General features: G+C 33.1%; 5 protein-coding genes across 5 annotated transcripts; all 5 read left to right on the top strand.

The window, feature by feature from the left end:
- Nucleotides 1–576: 576 nt before the first annotated feature.
- On the top strand, nt 577–1,803 carry FPR3 (peptidylprolyl isomerase FPR3; the record flags this gene model as incomplete). The annotated part of the gene is made up of 1 exon (XM_011273907.1): nt 577–1,803. One exon carries the CDS (start codon nt 577–579, stop codon nt 1,801–1,803), a length of 1,227 nt encoding a protein of 408 aa, XP_011272209.1.
- A 507-nt stretch (nt 1,804–2,310) lies between these two features.
- Nucleotides 2,311–5,325, top strand: HMG1 (hydroxymethylglutaryl-CoA reductase (NADPH) HMG1; the record flags this gene model as incomplete). The annotated part of the gene is made up of 1 exon (XM_011273906.1): nt 2,311–5,325. One exon carries the CDS (start codon nt 2,311–2,313, stop codon nt 5,323–5,325), a length of 3,015 nt encoding a protein of 1,004 aa, XP_011272208.1.
- Nucleotides 5,326–5,860: 535 nt separating this feature from the next.
- Nucleotides 5,861–8,311, top strand: WAR1 (War1p; the record flags this gene model as incomplete). The annotated part of the gene is made up of 1 exon (XM_011273905.1): nt 5,861–8,311. The coding sequence occupies one exon, from the start codon at nt 5,861–5,863 to the stop codon at nt 8,309–8,311; it is 2,451 nt and encodes an 816-aa protein (XP_011272207.1).
- A 535-nt stretch (nt 8,312–8,846) lies between these two features.
- On the top strand, nt 8,847–10,349 carry BN7_5522 (Flavin-containing monooxygenase; the record flags this gene model as incomplete). Its single annotated transcript, XM_011273904.1, has 1 exon — nt 8,847–10,349. The coding sequence occupies one exon, from the start codon at nt 8,847–8,849 to the stop codon at nt 10,347–10,349; it is 1,503 nt and encodes a 500-aa protein (XP_011272206.1).
- A 7,167-nt stretch (nt 10,350–17,516) lies between these two features.
- Nucleotides 17,517–18,608, top strand: BN7_5521 (uncharacterized protein; the record flags this gene model as incomplete). Its single annotated transcript, XM_011273903.1, has 1 exon — nt 17,517–18,608. The coding sequence occupies one exon, from the start codon at nt 17,517–17,519 to the stop codon at nt 18,606–18,608; it is 1,092 nt and encodes a 363-aa protein (XP_011272205.1).
- Nucleotides 18,609–19,801: the final 1,193 nt, after the last annotated feature.

The raw sequence follows: 19,801 nt of genomic DNA, 5'->3' as shown, positions 1-19,801 counted from the left end.
GATTTTTTCAGGTTTAACGTCATATCTTTTTTATTAAAAGATCCTTTGTATATCATGATGAATTCAAAGTCTTTTAAAGCTCTTTATCACAAGGTGAAGAACAAATTATAGTAAAAATTCTGAAGCATTAAGTTGTGAATTGTAGAAATAAGTTTGTAATCATTTGATTTACTGATGCCCTAAAAAGTTCCGATTTCAACAAATATAATCAAATTTGACTTTCAAAAACCTGTAATTTAACAGACATTTTGTAACCTATATAAAGTAGCCACTTACCATAATGCATAACATTTTGATTTGTTCAATAATTCTCCATATATTGTTGATTTGACATAGTTTTATATCAATTCTACGTATAAATTTATCCTGGTTACCGTAACAACTTGGTATAATTTATGAATCTCATCAAGCCGAAACGGGAAATTTCAAAAGAAACGTATGTGGCCGGGGCTTCTAACTACACAAAAAATTTTAAGAACGTGAGAAGCATATAAAAGGTATATAGTTATACTGAATTCCTTACAATTTATACAAGTCCATTGAATTATAAACCTTATACATATCAATTTATTTATAATGTCTTCATTAACCCCATTAGCCTCATACAACTTGGCCTTATTGCCATTCACCCCAACTCAAGCAATTGAATCAGATTTACCAGTCACTGTTCATTTAACTTTAGCTGCTCTTGATCCAACTGCTGCTATTGATGATGAAGAACAACCATCAACTTTAAGAATCTTGAAGAGTACTGCTTTCAACAGCATTGACTCCGATGATGAAGATGAAGATGATGAAGATTTACCAGAAGACGAAGAAGATGCTGATTTAAACGAAGATGAAGATAAAATTGAAGAAGATGATGATGAAGAAAATGATGACGATGAAGATGATGAAGATGATGAAGATGACTTAGAAGATGATGACGATGATGTTGAAGAATACGTTGTCTGTACATTATCACCAAAAGTTCAATTCCAACAAACTTTAGATTTAACCATCAACCCAGATGAAGAAATCTTCTTCGTTGTTACAGGTTCATACCCAATTCATTTAACTGGTAACTTTGTTGAACATCCATATGACAATGATGAAGATGAATATGACTCAGAAGATGATTCAGATGATGAATACGATTTATCACCAGATGAAGATGAAATCATCGATGGTGAAGATTTCGATATCAATGAATTAGAAGACGCTAGTGATGTTGAAGGTAAAATTGAAGAATTAGTTGAAGAAGAACAATCCAAAAAATTAGAAGCTCCAAAAAAATCTAAGAAAGACAACAAAAAACGTCAAGTTGAAGAAGTTGAAGAAGACGAAGAAGAAGAAAAACCAGCTCCAAAAGAAACTAAAAAACAAAAAAAAGCTAAAAAAGCTGCTGAAGAAGCTGCTGCTAAAGAAGAAAAAAATGTTAAATTCAACAAAGAATTAGAACAAGGTCCAACTGAATCTAAAAAACCAAAAACTCAAACTTTAGCTGGTGGTGTTGTTATTGAAGATCGTGTTATTGGTAAAGGTCCACAAGCTAAGAACGGTAACAGAGTCGGTGTTAGATACATTGGTAAATTACAAAACGGTAGTACTTTTGACAAAAACGTTTCTGGTAAACCATTCTCATTAGTCCTTGGTAGAGGTGAAGTTATTAAAGGTTGGGAAATTGGTTTACAAAACTTGGCTGTTGGTGGTGAAAGAAGAATTATTATTCCACCAAAATTAGCTTACGGTTCTCAAAGTTTACCAGGTATTCCAAAAAACAGTACCTTAATCTTTGATGTCAAACTTGTTACATTAAAATAATCAATTTATAGACTTTCTGTACTCTAATATTAATATTTCTTATACCTTTTGAAAGAGATTGATGTAGATAATAATATATTTTATCGCGAAGATTAGAGAAAAAACGCGAAAACATAACACAAAAATGATCGTTTAAAAAGCATCCAATTTATACGAAAAGAGAATGCTCATCTAACGGTTTCTTGGAGTATATATACGCCTGAGATTCTACTTGATCAACTTTTCATTCACTTTAAATCCAATTGTTTCTCATAGTCTAATTGTTGTGAGTCTAGTCTAAATATACCATCTGTTGACGCGTGATAATTTCGTTTTTTTTTTCCCTTCATTCTCTATATTTTTTTTTCTGGCCATAGGAAAAAAAGTCAAAAGGGAAAAATATTCAAATTGTTAAGCAGAATTCAAATAACTTTATTTGATTGCAATTCAATAGCGCTCTTTCAACAAGAATTCACTCTTTGGGCTCACTACCAAGGCCGTCAAGAACACAGACACACCTACTAGGCAATGACCGCCATTTTGGAGAAACCGCTGAACGGACTCGCTACCGTGTTGGCGTTTATTGGTAAGCTATCAGCTTTACATCCAATCCATACATTAATCGTTACATCTTTATTGGCTTCTATCGCTTATTTGAACATTGTGGAAAACTATGTTGGTGACAGCTTCAATTTCACTGATTCAACTTATACATTGACAAACTATTATCATCCTTCAGGTTCAAAAGATTCTTGGGTTCAAGTTGATGATTTATCTAAAATTTCACAAGATGTTGAACATTATAATATTGTTCCATTTCAATTTAAAAGAGGTGGTGATTCTCAAATTCCTGAAATTGCAAACTCTTATTCAGATGAATCTGATGAACAAGTTCAATTTTTAATCACAAAAGAAAATGAAACTTCAGATTTAGAATTAAATCAATTAGTTTCTGAAGATGGTACCATTTGGAGATTCAGGGATTTCCATGCTAAATTAGGTAGATATTCAGATTTGGTTTTAAAAGCTTATAACAAGGTTAGCAAATTGATCTTAGGTGCTGAACCATTTGATATTGCAATTGTTACTGTTGCTTATCTAGCAATGTGGTATACATTTATTTCATTATTTATTGATATGAGAAAAGCAGGTTCAAAATTCTGGTTAGGGTTTTCAACTTTAGTTTCATCATTTTTTGCATTTTTATTTGCCTTATATACTGCTACTGAATACTTGGATATACAAATTCCAGCTTTAAGTATCACTGAAGGTATCCCATTCCTTGTTGCAACTATTGGTTTCAAACATAAAATTGCATTAACTCAAAAATTATTGACTAAATATTCTACCTCTGAATATTATAAAAAAGGTGCTCCAAATGCATTATATCTTGCTATTAAAGATCAAGGTTCAGCTCTTTTGCATGATCACTTGTTAGTTATCGTTGCTTTCATTGGTTGTTCAGTTTACGCTTCACATTTAGAAGGTTTACGTAATTTCTGTATTTTATCAGCTTTGATCTTATTTTTTGATTTATTAACTTCTGTTACATTTTATTCAGGTATTTTATCATTGAAATTAGAAATCAATTTGATCCATAGATCAACTGTCCTAAAACAAGCTTTACAAGAAGATGGTTTGACTCAACAAACTGTTGATGAAGTTTTGAGATCTGACGGTGATTCTTCAAAAGTTTACTCTGAATCAACAGCTAGTAGCTCAGTTACAATTGGTAAGATCTTAGCTATCATCTTATTTTTCGGCTTCCACATTTATGGATTAGGTTCTACTTGGTTATCAGATTTAGATGCTAGTGCTGAATATACTGAATCATTTGCATTCAGTGATTCATTCTTTTCACAAATTCCAATTGGCTCAAAGGGTACTCTGGTTTCAGTTTATCCTGCAAGATTCTTTTTACCATCAAAGTTCTCTATTCAAATTGAAGATCAAATTTTATCAACAATTGGTTTTATTAGTGCTGCTATTCGTGATAAATATATTTCAAAATTTGTTTTATTTGCATTCGCCATCAGTGTTTCCATCAATGTTTATTTATTAAATGCTGCTCGTATTCATTCATCAAGTGTTGAATCTGATCTTGCTAAATCTAAGAAATCATCTAAGAAAGCTACTAAAAAAGTTGAACCAAAAACTCCGGTTGTTTCTACAGAACCTGAACAAGATGTTACAAAATCATCTGAAATCATCTCATCTTCTGATAATGAAAGCGTTGAATCACGTCCGTTGGATACTTTAATCGAATTGTTTAAAGATGGTAAAGTCAAATCATTATATAATGATGAAATTGTTTCATTAGTTACAAATGGTAACTTGCCATTATATGCTTTAGAAAAGCAATTAGGTGATACAACCCGTGCTGTTGCTGTTCGTCGTAAAGCTATTGCCAAATTAGCTAATGCTCCTGTTTTGGAAACTGATAAATTACCATACTTACATTACGATTATGATCGTGTCTTTGGTGCTTGTTGTGAAAATGTTATTGGTTATATGCCATTACCAGTTGGTATTGTTGGTCCATTAATCATCAACGGTACTCCATATCATATTCCAATGGCTACTACTGAAGGTTGTTTAGTCGCTTCTGCTATGCGTGGTTGTAAAGCTATCAACGTTGGTGGTGGTGTTGAAACTGTTTTAACTAAAGATGGTATGACTCGTGGTCCATGTGTTCAATTCCCAACTTTGAAAAGAGCTGGTGCTTGTAAAATTTGGTTAGATTCTGATGAAGGTCAAGATCTTGTTAAAAAGGCATTCAACTCTACTTCAAGATTCGCTCGTTTACAAGGTATTCAAACTGCTTTAGCTGGTACTTTATTATTTATTCGTTTCCGTACCACTACAGGTGATGCTATGGGTATGAATATGATTTCTAAAGGTGTTGAATTTGCTTTGAAACAAATGGTTGAAGAATTTGGTTGGGATGATATGCAAGTCATTTCAGTTTCTGGTAATTACTGTTCTGATAAAAAACCAGCTGCTATCAACTGGATTGAAGGTCGTGGTAAAAGTGTTGTTGCTGAAGCTATCATCCCATCTGAAACTGTTTCTAAGGTCTTGAAGAGTAGTGTTAAAGCTTTAGTTGAATTAAATATCAGTAAGAACTTGGTTGGTTCTGCTATGGCTGGTTCAATTGGTGGGTTTAATGCACATGCTTCAAATCTTTTAACTGCTGTTTTCTTAGCTCTTGGTCAAGATCCAGCACAGAATGTTGAAAGTTCAAACTGTATGACATTAATGAAAGAAACTCCAGAAGGTGATTTACAAATCTCTGTTTCTATGCCTTCAATTGAAGTTGGTACTATTGGTGGTGGTACTATTTTAGATCCACAAGGTTCAATGTTAGAATTATTAGGTGTTAGAGGTCCAGCTGCTGTTCCAGGTGCTAATGCTCAACAATTAGCACAAATCATTGCTTCTATCGTTTTGGCTGGTGAATTATCATTATGTAGTGCTTTAGCTGCTGGTCATTTGGTTCAAAGTCATATGCAACATAACAGAGCAGGTGCTGGAAAGAAATAAGTTTAAAAGAGAAGAAGAAAAAAAAAATTGTTACTATAAAAAAAAGGAAAAGGCTATTGTTTTATTTAATTTGCATTCATAACAATAATATTCATATTGTATAATAAATCATCGACAGTATAAGGTATTTAATTATAAAGGTTCAAAAACGTAAGCTCTGAAATTTGAATATTGAAATTATAAAGCGGATTTTTATGCCAGTTTGGTTTCTGTATTTTCGCGCTCATGATTTGTAATCACTGAGCTATACTTTCGCGAAAAAAACAGATTGTGCTTGACATTAGTAAAATTTCCAGTATAGATTCACGTATGACAGGTAACGAAAGCCGTATTATACATCTTCCAGAAAGAGTAAAGGTATACATTGTGTGATCCATAGGTCGGTAAGATCATCTTCAATAACAACCATCCCCGAATAACTCAGAATATAACAAATTGTACAATAACTCATCAAGTACTTATTAGTTATACTTATTGAATTCATGTATTATTAGATTGATCAAAACACAACCAAAACGTTTCAAATTTACCAAAGATGGGACCAAAAGAAGCTGTTAAAGAAGAGGTCGACACACCACAACCAAAACCTGTGAATAGAAGAAGGGCTGCTGCTTGTAAATCCTGTCACACTTTGAAAGTTAAGTGTATTCCTTCGGATCCAAATGATTTATCCTCACCTTGTGTAAGGTGTATTAAAACCAAAAGAAAGTGTGAAATAGAATCAAATCAAAATAGGAAAAAGAAGAAGAACTTACAGATCAGTCTTCCAGAGATTGAGTATGTACAAAAATCAAATTTATTTGTTTTTGATGAATTGAATACTAACGCACGATATAGCCGTGTTACAGAATTAGAACAAAAGATTGAAAAATTGAATGCAGAACTTTTACAACACAAATCACAGATGAGTATATCGCCTCATAATGCATCACATAATGGATACCAGAGTGGTGTGAACTCGCCAATACATCTTGATCCAATATCACACCCACAACCGCAAAACTATCAACCATCAAATCTAGGGCAATCACTGAGTGCCGCATCTACAACCCCAGATGAATCAAATAAACCATCCAAAAGAAATGCGTTTGAATTTGTGAATGAGACTGAAAAGCTGAGAAAGAAAAATGGTGAAAATATAAAGAAACCAAGAAAGTTGACAAAAGCTGAACAACTTGAACAGCTTATGGGTCCTAATTCATTGTCTGAAATTAGTACCGTTGCAACAAAAGTTGCTGAAGATAGGGTGAAGATGTTGAAAAGTCCTCATGTTGACCTGATTGATCGTGGTTTACTCACCGTTGAAGAGGCTCAAGAGCGTTTGGATCAATATGTTAATAAACTATATGCTAAATATCCTTTTGTTGATGTTCCAACGAACCTTGAAGAGTTTAGACGTGAATATCCAGTACTATTCAATGCTGTCATGGCCATTACATGCGCTGTAATAGTTAGTGATGATTTGGATAAAAATTTAGAAATTGAAAACATCGCTACACAACAAGTTATTCATGAAATTGTTCTTATAGGTAACAAATCAATTGAGCTGTTAAAAGCTGCAGTGCTGTTGACTGTATGGTATATTATGCCAGAATTGTTTCATCATCGTCGCTATCATATATTAAGTATACTTTGCATCACACTTACTCAAGATCTTGGTTTGACTGGGCGTCCATATTATGTTGTTAACAAATCTGAAGGTTCTGTTCAACGATCTACTGTTCTAGAAGATCCACAAAAAGATGAATATAAATGTATGGTTTTGGTTGTTTATTCAACATCTGTGGGGTATTCACTATTTTTGAGAAGGAGAATCATGGCCACTTGGAGTCCCTACTTGGAAGAATGTTATCAGCAATTGAGAGTTTCGCCAATTATAAAAAATAGAACAGTTGCAGTATTTGCTAAACTATCAAGTCTGCTTGAAAAGATACATAGTTTTGTTCAAGCGAAGGATCAAGAAAACTTGCCATTTATAGAGCATTTTCAAAGATCTATAGATTTTTTGAAATTTGAAACTACAACCATGGATTCTGATGTGTTGCTGGGTTATGCATATTCGGTGGAGGCATTTTTATATTCAAAATTCACAGCTATTGACTTATCATATAAATGTTTACATTCAGCTTCAAAATGCCTTGAACATTTCGGTGCACTAACCCCTGATCAAACTAGTTATATACCACATGTCATTTATGGGAGATTGATGTATGCTTTTGCTTTACAATTGAAGACTAGCAGTTATTTGAAGTATGATTTTGATTTGAATGCCATTAAAAAGAACATCAACATTTTGAATGAATGTAATAAAATATATAAAGTCAATCATTTATTGCTCAAAGCAAAACTACTATTTTATTTTTATCTTACCACATATGCAAAGAATGAAAATGCATTTAATGAATTGGCAACTGAATCACCTGCTGATACTGCATTTAGATCTGTTTCTGAACATCTTACACCATCAAGTACACATGCAGACTCACCTCATCAATCATCATCAAAGACTAATGAGAATATTGATTCCACACCTCAATACTATGGTCCTCCAGGAAGTCAACAACAAACTCCATCCCATCCACATCAATCTTTACCACAATCGAATCCAGGTATTCCACCTCAAGGACAATTTCAGCCACCATTACCTGTTCAACAATATTCTCATCAACAACATTTGAATCCAATGGGTATGCCAAACCATTTCAATGGTCAAAATCCTTCTCCATATTCCCAACAACCAATGCCACCTGGAAATTTTGCTCCACCTCCACCTCCACTGCATCATGTTAATAGCTTCACGGGGTTCCCGTCTAATAGTGCTTCAAGTCGTGAACTATTAGAGTCTCAAATGGAGCCATCATATCCTCAAATTGATATGTTGTCTGAGGCTACAATAAAAGGGTTTGGTGATGTACCAACTGAATTGATGGGACAAGATGAGTTTTGGAGATTATTTGATCATAAAGATGAGCAATTCTTATTGTGAGAATATGTGGTTTCAATATGGTCCTTCTTGTAAGGTTTTCATGTTTCAAAATTATTAATAAATTAAATTCGTATATGTTGTTTTCTCATCAATGTAGATTGTGCCGTCGCCCATATATGCATTTACTCCTTAAAATAGCTCTAAAGCGACCCGATAATTCACTCAAGCTTACGAAATTTGACAGGTCGGTGGAAAGTACCGTCTATTTTGACATATTGAACTTTAAAAGTCTGTGTGGGTAACGCTATTTAGACGACGTTAATATTTGTGAGCCGAGCCGGCGAACTGTTTACTTTCTTACGCGATTCGAACCATGATGAGTTATAAAGATCACGAAAAAAAACCACAGTTTTATGACAACAGCTTTTAAAAAGCCTAAAAACAAAGTTCATTGGCCGATTGATCTTGCGTGCTGTGTTTAGTTTAAGGTTTGATTCAGCATTTGAAAATGTTATAAATATTTGACCACGTCCCTTCTCATATCGACTAACTTCAAAATGTTTGAGCACTAATCCATATAGTCATTATTTCCCAAATGACCGTTGATAAACTAAATATCGAGTCCATTGCTGTTATTGGAGGTGGCCCTGGCGGTATTGCAGCTACTTATGAATTCCTCCATACTAAGGCTGACGGAACATCCACTGTAGGTGGTGCTGTCCCAGAATTCAAAGAAAGAGCATTCAAGAAGATTGTTGGTTTTGAACAAAAAGATAAACTTGGTGGTACTTGGGCCACGTCAATTGATAAACCAGATGTTCCTGACGATAAGATTTGGGAAGATGAGTACTATAAACCTGAAGTTATTCATCCAAAAATTGAAACACCATCTGATTTAAGTGAAGGTAACACATATGATAAACCACTAGTTGTTGAAGGTGCTAATAATAATAATCAATGGAGACGTTCACCAGTTTATCCAGGCTTATATACAAATGTTCCAAGAAGATTTTTAAGGTTCTCATCAATCAAATATGAACCACCTGCTAAGGACTCTTCTAAGCAAATTGATCCATTAATTACCTATCAAGAAGTTGGTCAAGTTTTAGATAAATTTACCGATGATAACAAATTATTAGATTATTTTAGATTGAATTCACAAGTTCAAGACGTCAAGAAAACCTCAGATGGAAAATGGGTCTTGACCATAAGAGAAACAAAAGATGGTAAAGATCATTGGTATATTGAACAATTTGATGCTGTCGCTGTTGCTAGTGGTCATTATTCAGTCCCATATATTCCAAAAATTGAAGGTTTAAGTACTAGAGAGCCAGGTTCTTTCATTCACGCAAAATCTTTTAGAACTGTTGATCAGTTTAAAGATCAAAATGTTATAATTGCTGGGTCTTCTTTAAGTGGTGTTGATATTGCTCAATATTTACATAAAGTTGTTAAAAGTCTAACCTTTTCACGTACACCAAATAAACCAGAAATTTTTCCATGGATCAAAGAAGCTGTTGAATCGTATCCAAATCGTGCAAGAATTAATAAAATTGATGGAAAGACCGTTTATTTCGACGATGGAACTTCTCAGGATAATGTTGATAAAATCATCTTTGCAACAGGTTACCACTGGGATTATCCATATTTGAGTGATCAGTTCTTAAAGCTTTCAAATCCAAATGGTGGTAAAGACCCAATTGGTAGTTCAAGAATCAAAGGTTTATTCTGGGATACAATCAACATTAATGATCCAACTTTAGGTTTTGTCGGTGTTACTTTGAGTTCTTTACAATTTCATACTATAGAAACATCTGCTGCTGTTTTAGCTGGTATTTGGTCAAATGCTAAAACATTGCCTCCAAAAGAAGAACAAAGACAATGGGAACAAAAGAGACTTGAAGAAACAGTCGACTCATATATTTTCCATTACTACCCACCACCACAAGTCAAAGAAGATTATGTTGATAAACTTTGGACCTATGTCCCAAAAAACCGTCCTTATTTGTTAGAAAATGAAGATTTTGGTGACTTTGACAAGGCTATTGCAGCTGCTGAAAGTGTTTTCTATGAGGTTAGAGAAGGGAAATACACTTAGTGACCTTAACGGTGAACGTAGGCTCATCAATACAACACTAAACACTACTCTAAAATTAAGTGTATAGAACTTTCTAGAACCAATCAACTAATACTACAGAAATCATATTGTTGACTTAGATTTATATGTACAGAACCTTCGATATTCTTAGATAATAAATTCCTTTCGCATACAGCCGCAATTTTACAAGTGTATGCGATTTTCTACACATTCAACGACTTTTACTTACAGATAAGTTCTAACTTCTTACAACAAAGCCTACGTCGTACAATATTTCACTGCCAACTTCAATTTCACCATATACTTATAGCACTACAGTCTACTACTCGCTCTGTCATGAGGTCATCCTGAAAGATGTTCCTTCAAATGTTACCTTATAATTAATAACGTGAATAATATGTTGTAACTAGTACTTGTAACTTGTAACTACATGGGCTCGGACATTACAGATCTTCCGCTTCCGAGTGGTTTGACTTCGATTTAACAATTGAATGAGCAATTTGATATAAAACAGAAGTATGTTTGGTGAGTTTTTTGGACCTTGACTCTTTAGTACCTCATCATGAACATTTTGAAGTGTACGTATGTTACTAAAAAAATTTAAACAACCTGGATTCTGGTTAGGCCATCAACTCAAACAATCAGACGCAAATCATGCATAATTAATGTCTGTGCAATTAGTGATCATGCACATGTATATTTGGTAAAATTAGCTGTTTCTAAAAGTGGTACCTGAATATTAATTATAAGCTGAAGATCTTTTGCACGCAAATCAGTTAACTTCTTTAGGAAAAATTCAAACGTCGATTGAAACTTGCAAGCTACGTTGCAAGTTACAATGCTGCACAACTTCCAAGATCTTCACTAGGGAATCTTTTTCACAAATTTCTGATCTTAAGACTTATACGCAAGATTCCATTAAAAATAAATAAGCTTTGGGCTAGCTAGAAGCAGCTATACTGTAGTTATAGAGCTACTATATAGCGCAGTAGCTGGAGCTAGCTAACTTTCATAGCGCTATAAAATATATCTAAGTACCCTAGTATCATCCTAAATTGTCCATCATACATGTCAGATGAGCATCCTTGCATTAGCTCAATTGCCGCTTAGGATCGAAAGAATTTTAATCATATATGAATAATGAAGCTGCAAAAATTAATTAGTAAGTGCTACGTATATAATGAAGACCTCTAAAAGGTATGCTAAATAGAATTTAAAATCAATGTGAATTATATCAATATGTCGAATTTGTTCACGTCCAATATTGTGCTAATTGTTTTTGCTTAATTAGTTGAAATTTGTAGCCTATATATATATCTCGTGATCAAGATCGAGAAACGTCGAGCTCTATATTAGCTTATACTGATCAGTGGCGTTTCGTTATATAATGCTCTAATCAAGCTTCTGGTTTTTGTTAATTTGCTGACGTCGCAAATTGAGAATCGATCACGTCTTAAAGATCTAGGGACCAGTGGCATCAGGTAGCTGTTGTGTTTAATTACAAACTCGCCTTTACTAATCGACGCTAGGTTCAGGTATTTCATCATTCCTGAAATAGAATTTGCTTCTCGAATCTCATGAATTCTTCAACAATTGGCTGATGCATAAGTTGCTTCAAGTAACTTGAAGTAAAAATCACTAGCTGTCTTTGAGAAATTACAGAAATTAGGTAGACTGATGAATTATTTGTGCGCATTCTGTGAAATTGTTAACTTTGCAGAAAGACAGGTACGTAGTTAGGGTACACCTATACCCTATACCGTATGATTTGTTGTCAAAAAGTTTACAGACGTTGGAACTTGCACCAGACTTCAAATATTCACTGAAGATCTTGAATATAAATAACTGACACATGGAGTAAGTACTTTCTTTTTGGAACAAATCTAGGCTTCAGATAAAGATTTTTCAGTTAATATCGAGCCTTCTATCGACACAGTGGTTCACATGATGAACTGGCTTGATCTAGTGAATTAATTATATAGTAGTATATGGGCTCAATAGTCGATGAACGATCCAGCTCATGTAAAGCTATCACGCTAGCTTCTAGCTGTGGTTATGTCCTAGCCTCCTAGCTACCAGATGGCTAATTGTATTAAAATTGAAGGCCAGCCTACTCATGCTCAAAGAGATGTATAAAATTCATGATTAAATTTTAGGGATTGAAGATCCTACATCAAATATATATATATATATATCGACTAGTTAGTGCGCTAGCTCATCCAAGTTAATATATAAATATCATTGTTTAAGCCATTTTCATAAGTCGTATTGGCTTATAAGGGTAAATATTATCGATCGAAAATATTATTTGGAAGAGTGGTTGTGACTGGTGTGCCATGAAAGATCACGTATCCAGTTCCTAGAAACCCAGCTAGAATCAATTATAGCGCTACACAGCTCGATGAACCCAGCAGTTTTATTTGAGATACATGGCATTAATTAATGTTCACCCTCATTAAAGTATTAAGGTCTCGTGGTTTTAAACTAAAGTAAAAGAAGCATGAGAATCAGTTAATTTTTATGCCATTTTTTATCTGCCTGAGTGTGACTTTGATTGGTTAAAGGACTTCGTAAGTTGATGGCACCATGGCACCTTGCTGAGCCGAGTGATTTGAGGTTTTTGGTGCGCGCTTTATAAGTGTCCACAAATTACAATTCATTACTGTACAAGAAGTATGAGAAGGGTACTTATATATCACTATTGGTGGTGATTGAACTACTCAATGTCAAGAACGAAGTCTTGTTGTCGTGCTTTGCGAATTGTTAAGTATTTTCGCTTTCTCTTGAAATTAGTTTAAGCTTTACAGCACTCCACTCAAACACCTAATTTAAATTGATGGCATGAATGACGAATCAGATTACAATTTAATTTTTTGAAGACAAAGCTCTTCTGTTTAAGGTTTGGCGATCTGCAATATTTATTTTTTCAAACATTCGACAGATCAGAAATTAGAATCGACAAGAATCAAGATTCAAGAATCAAGATGCCAATTTTCTACCGGGCGACGTTTTCTTTATACGTTGCAGCTAGTGCGCAGTGCGCGCCTTTCCTTTTAAAATCCTCCCCTGGGCTGTAGCCTCTACTAGCCAGAAAGTTTTAAGCGAAAAATTAGGCAGCTAATCCTAAACGTTAGAAGGAACTTGGAAGTCACCGCAGCTAGTTAGAGCCAGGCCTTTAATTTTGTATAAGGAAGTCTGTAGTACTCTTGACTCTTCAACTGCAAACTTGTTCTGTCTGGACTGTCTGGACACTGCTAGTATTGTTTTGAATTTCCTTTCAAAATTCAAAAGTAAGCAGTTTACTAAAATTCATGAACTAGAGTAAGAACAACAGGCAACAAAAGCCAAAACGCACATTCGAGGGTTGAGCCAGTTCAATATTGAAGCTGTGAATTTAGATCAGGCATTAAAGAAGCCTGTGAAGCGTGTTAAAATGAATGAAATATGATCCTTAGATATAGGGTATACGTAGACACGTACCTTAATTGAGGTAATCATGAAAAACGTATAGGTATTACGACTTTAAAATCTACTATGGACAACTAAAACAGAGTAATGAATCATGATCGGTGTAGAAAGAAATAGTGTAGAATTGATAGTATATACGTATAACTCTTTGAAATCTCTGTGTATCTGATATCGGATTACCTAGCTAAATCTTCACAGATATGTACACACATTAGCTGTTGTATGATGTTTCACTATGTTATCACATGTACTTATCTAAGCGTAAAAGCCTGAAGTTGAAGCTGTATGTGATATAGTGATGCGTCGAATCTTGCTGCAATTTGAATTTTGCGTCGACAGACTGGTCTGCACTGTGCAGGCTGTTGGATTCGTGATTCGTGAACACTGAACTCATGAGGAGGAAAGCTGCTACCTACCGCCTAGTACTACCTACAGGCCACTATAATGGAGGTATGAACTTAAGATGTTTTGATGATATAGTTCTACCTATTTTACATATCACAGGTTAAAGCAGATTACACAAACCAATTGTAATTATATAAGTAGGCGTATATAGGATTAGGAATCACGTTAGTTACGTCGATCACAATATGAACGTTACCAATTATGAGATAGTTAAATCACCTATGTATCCTCTATAGGCTATATATGCTGGCAAATCTAGGTACTACTACGCCAATCTCAAAACGCTCAAAAATAGTCGAATTGACTTAATAATATACTTAATATTATAGTGTGATGCTCAGTTCTTAATCTTAATCTTAATTAAATTGTCTAGGTACTATATGTACCACATATATATTATTATTATAAGTACTGACTCCATGGAGTCGTGATAAGCTATAGATCGCTGTATCCCTTGCCCTTTGGCATATATTACGCGGTTATTATAGGAACTTGGAAGATACAAGTGGAACAATTGATTAACAAGCACCCTCATATGAATGCCTTAAAGACGTTGATCATAGCAAGATCATGATTTCTAGGCAGCTGGTTGATCAATCCATCAATCTATATGTTGTAGTACAGTTGTTCTTTATGTGATTCTGGATTCAAATTAATGATTCAAAATTATCCTGATTCAATATGGGCCATGGCCCATCACATATACTACAGTTATACGGTCTTATACGTCCTATGTACTAAAGACACAAGTACCTTTAAATCTAACCGCACTTACCCACTTGCCCAAATCCCAGGGAAGTAATACAATTGATCATGTACGATTAAATTAAAGATGATATCAAAGAGAATATGTAATTTCAATTACGTTAGTATCTATATGTAATTTTATACGTTCAATTAATGTTCATTTCTATTAAAATGATTCGATTCATATGCAAGTTAAATTTTCATTTTGTGACAAAAAGAAAAAGAATCTCGATTCTTACATAGGCCTTAGTGATATCATTTCCAGTACATACGTATCTTGCATAACACTAAAAACGAAAATGAATTTTACCAAATTGACAAAGCTTTTATGCGTAATTCGGAATTCCCAGTTTAATTAAAAGGCCATTTAGTGGACGCTGAATCTGTACTTCTGTAATCCACATACCGAGATAGTTACATATACATACTTGAGTAAAGCTAGACCCATACTTCAAGTCTAAATCATACGAAATATATACGCTCTTTTAACATCATGTATACACAGACATTCGTATATAAGATCATTGGAGTACTAATTATGATTAATCATTCCGTTTTAGTACAACGTCCTAAACTAAAGCAGTCTATAAAGTAAAGTATGTACGCTCTTGAGCTTAATTAATAGTAACTACGCTTTACAATTTAGCGGATCTTACTTGCCACGCAACATAATTGATGTAGTACTTAATTAATGTGATATTTTTAGATTTCAGACACTAGCTGTTAGATGTCTAATACTGTATAAATTAAATCAAATAAAGTTTAAAGTTTATTTTCTATATAGGTACCTGGGGCGATTACCTAAGGACTGGGTTTACTTATTTTCAAATGTCGATGATGATCTCAAATGTTGTACCGTATTGTACACTGATCAGCTTATATAATTCAGCTTTAAACATCTATTATTTCAGCTCAGAATCTAGATATATCGAGCTGGTTAGATTAACCATGAATCAATTTTAGAGCAGGTAATATTTATAAATATGGGTTATATACCAGTTAATTGAGTACTAAAAAGAGCAGATCAGTACTTAAGGTACTATTTAAGCTAGCTGGTCAAAGTGAGTATATGATCTCAAATTATGAAAGCTCCATTAGCAGTCAGGACTCAGTAATATATAGATGATTTATAGTACCGGTTTATAAGACGACGTAGTAACTACAGTATTATAGCGTTAAAGTCGAAGTCTAAATACCAAGAGAGAATATTAATTAAAATTTAGTTCAACAAGCTATGATGTTTAACTTTCACTAGTGTAATCCAGATCTGAGTTATAAAATAAAATCAAAAGGTAAAATCAGGAAAAGTTGAGCACCAACATTAAGTCTGGCCTAACAATTAGCCATGCATGTCATACATATCATACATATCATACATATATGCGAGACGCTAGTTAATGCGTTACCCCTGGACTATCAATTAATTTTTCCAGCTTTCACCAAATTGTTATGGAGCACTACCTTTGTATGCATCTTGATGCGATTTAGTTGCAGAGTTTAAATGTGTTGCTATAACGTAAAAAAGGTTTTTTACTTCAATATCACACTAGAATTATACTTTAAATTTCAAAATTTCAACATACAACATAGAACATCTAAATAATCTGTATATGTTAAGTAGTTGATTAGCTGGTTTCCTAATAAAATTCTGGATAAACTACATGCAAAGTGACGCTTCGTTTATAAAATTGTACTGTTGTGTGATTGTTTCATTTGTGCATTTCTAGTTCAAACACCAAGTACTTTACATAATTAGTCGATGTATGTATTGCATATAGAAAAATCCAACAAGATTTGTGCGTTGTTGCCTGTATTGAATAAGGCTTTGAAAACGACATCTGTAAAATTTGACATATTAAAACGATGAAATCCTGTTTACCTCAACAGAAGGGAAGCATTGTTTTGTAATATTTGTCAAATCAATTTGTTCAATTGTTCAAGTGTTCACCATTTCACCATTTCATCAACGAGGCAAAGTTGTTCAAAACTCTCCCGCACTCTGACATATAAAAAAAAAAAGTGAATCAACCGGTGTTGATCTTATTCTTATCTCATAGAAAGTATATTTTATTGTTTGCTATTCAAAAGCATAATTACCCAACCACGAATTTCCAGAGTTATAGCCATTCTATATAATTACTGGGTTTCTGATTTTTACAATATTCTGGATATATATAAAGAAAGAAAGTTTGGAATATTAAATTGTCCCACAAAGTGTGCGTTGTTGCTTTAGTGCTCTTTATTTTTTCTTGCTTTAGTTTTGATATTGCTTTTATTGGCTTTACTATTCTTAGATCTCATCTGAAGAACCCAAAAGAGAAAAGCAAGATTGGTACAAAATCATCATTCTACCATTTTATTTTTACAATAGTTGATACATTAGATCATTTTAACAAACTTAACACATTCAGCTTGCTGTTGCATTTGGATAAGAAAAAGTTATCAACGTATTTAAAACCATTATAATCGGGTCAAAAAGTTTTTTATCAATTATATTCACAAGACATATATATATCAAGTTGAAAGAAAATATTTTAGCTATACATAATGACTGCTGCATCAGAATCAAAAGTTAAATTACCATCTATCAAAGAATTGACAATTGGGTTACCTACAAATGTTGAGGCTCAAAGACCTCGTCAAAGCTCAATTGAATCAATAGCTAGTACAAGTCCGCATCAGGTATATTATCAGCTCAATCAACCACAACAACAGCAACCACAACAACCTGTTATAATAGCATCACATCCAGCTGTTTTACCTGCTACTACAAATGGTTCAATATCTTCAAATTCATCTATATTCGATAATGATCCTATAAGTTCAAGAAAATCTTCAACTGCAAGTTCAGTTTCACCACCTTTCCAATCATCAACATATTCATTACCATCAACTACACAACCAAGTTCTCAACAACCTTTAAAACAACAATTACCTCCACAACAACATACTCCACCTCAAGGAACAAATTATGTTATAACAACATCACCTTATAATAAAATTCCAAATCAATATCCATATGGAGGTCAATATCAAAATACACATATGAATCCTCACCAAGCTTCACATTATTCATTATATCAACATGGTCAACCTCATCAACAAGTACAACATTACCAACCTCAATTATATGATCATAATCCTCATGTTCAACATCCACAATATCAAACTTATTCAACTCATCATCATGATCAAACTTTAAATTCTCAACCAAAGAAGAAAAGACCAAGAAGAAAAGCAAATGAAATGGAAAGATTATATGCATGTAATTATAATAATTGTAAAAATTCTTATGGTACTCTAAATCATTTAAATGCTCATATAACATTTAAAAGACATGGACCAAAGAGAAAACCTGAAGAATTTAAACAAATTAGAGAATTATACAAGATTAAAAAGAATAAATTAGAACAAGCTGCAAAAGAAGCTGAACAAATTAAACAAACTATAAATTCAAATGATAGTTCACAAGTTAAAGATTCTAAAATCAAATTATTAGCAAATTTAAGTGAAAATTTCTTTGATACAAAAGCTGAAATTGCAGAATTACCAATTTTCCATCAACAAAGAGGTTATAATGGATATGGTAGACATAGTTATACTTTAAAACAAGGTGCTCAAGAAGCTGCTCAAAATTAAAAGGTTTTATTATGAAGTTTATGTTTAAAAAATCTTGAACTCTAAGTTATTGGATGTTGATAATTAATGAAGTTATGTTATTAAAAAAGGATTAATTATGATTTGTGTTTTGTGTTTTTAATGTTAATTTTAATAAAGTGTATTGGATGGTATAATTGGGGTTTTTTTATATATATATCATGAACAACATCAAGATTAGCCAAATACATGCTGGTTTCATTTTGGTTTAATTACAACTTTCATGATATTATATATATAATATTCATGGTATGTTATAGAAGAGGAAATTAGTACTATAAAAAAGGGTGGTTCAGGTGGTTTACATATCAAGCTGTTTTATCTTATACATTTTTCATATGTTTTTTCTATTATTGTTTTATTATACTTATAGTTTGGTTTAATTTTGTTTTGAGTTTTCTAAAAGGATCATATAGTTTGATACTATAGTTCCCTTTTGATCAATTGTAATCTTTTTAAAATGATTTTTGATTTTAGCATTCCATTATATGAATATGATGATATCACATATATGTTTTACATTGTTTTTGAAATTTACTTGAATTACTAGAAAGTTTTTTTATTAAAAATTTTAATTAAAATGAGTTCATCTAGCATATAGTTTAATACGTAATTACTGATTGTCATATTTAAACTTTAGCGTAGCATAAATTAAACATGAATTAAACCGCTTTGCTTGAACTAGTATGATGTCCATGAAACACCGAACACACGAATATCATATACCATATACTTCATGAATTTCAATATTCAGTTCACATTGTCTCACTTTTTTTCATAATATGATTTAGTACTTCATGACGCTAACTTTATACTGTAAACGGTTAGATCTTGTGATGTTTAAATTTGTAACGTTAAAATCGAGCGTACTTTGATGCTGTCTATTGTCCAATTAATGTTGCTCTCTTGAAAATCACAATCAACTCGTAATTTCCATAAACCTCCGACACTTTTTAAAAGCTTGCCCCTGGGGCCTGTCCCACTTTTGTCCCTGTTCCCCTTAAGGCTGTTATTAACCGTGAAATGTATACTTGGTTACTCATGAATAGATTTACGTTATATAATTAATAAATACTTGATGATTGCTATCATCAGATATACAAGTTCAAAAAATATTAACTCAAACTATATGCGGATTCGATTTGAAATTAGATTTACAAGATGTGTTGAACCAC

The sequence above is a fragment of the Wickerhamomyces ciferrii genome, contig 00218 (assembly GCF_000313485.1).
Source record: "Wickerhamomyces ciferrii WGS project CAIF00000000 data, strain NRRL Y-1031 F-60-10, contig 00218, whole genome shotgun sequence".
NCBI lineage: Eukaryota > Fungi > Ascomycota > Saccharomycetes > Phaffomycetales > Wickerhamomycetaceae > Hansenula > Hansenula ciferrii.
This window is presented reverse-complemented; position numbering and strand designations above follow the sequence as displayed.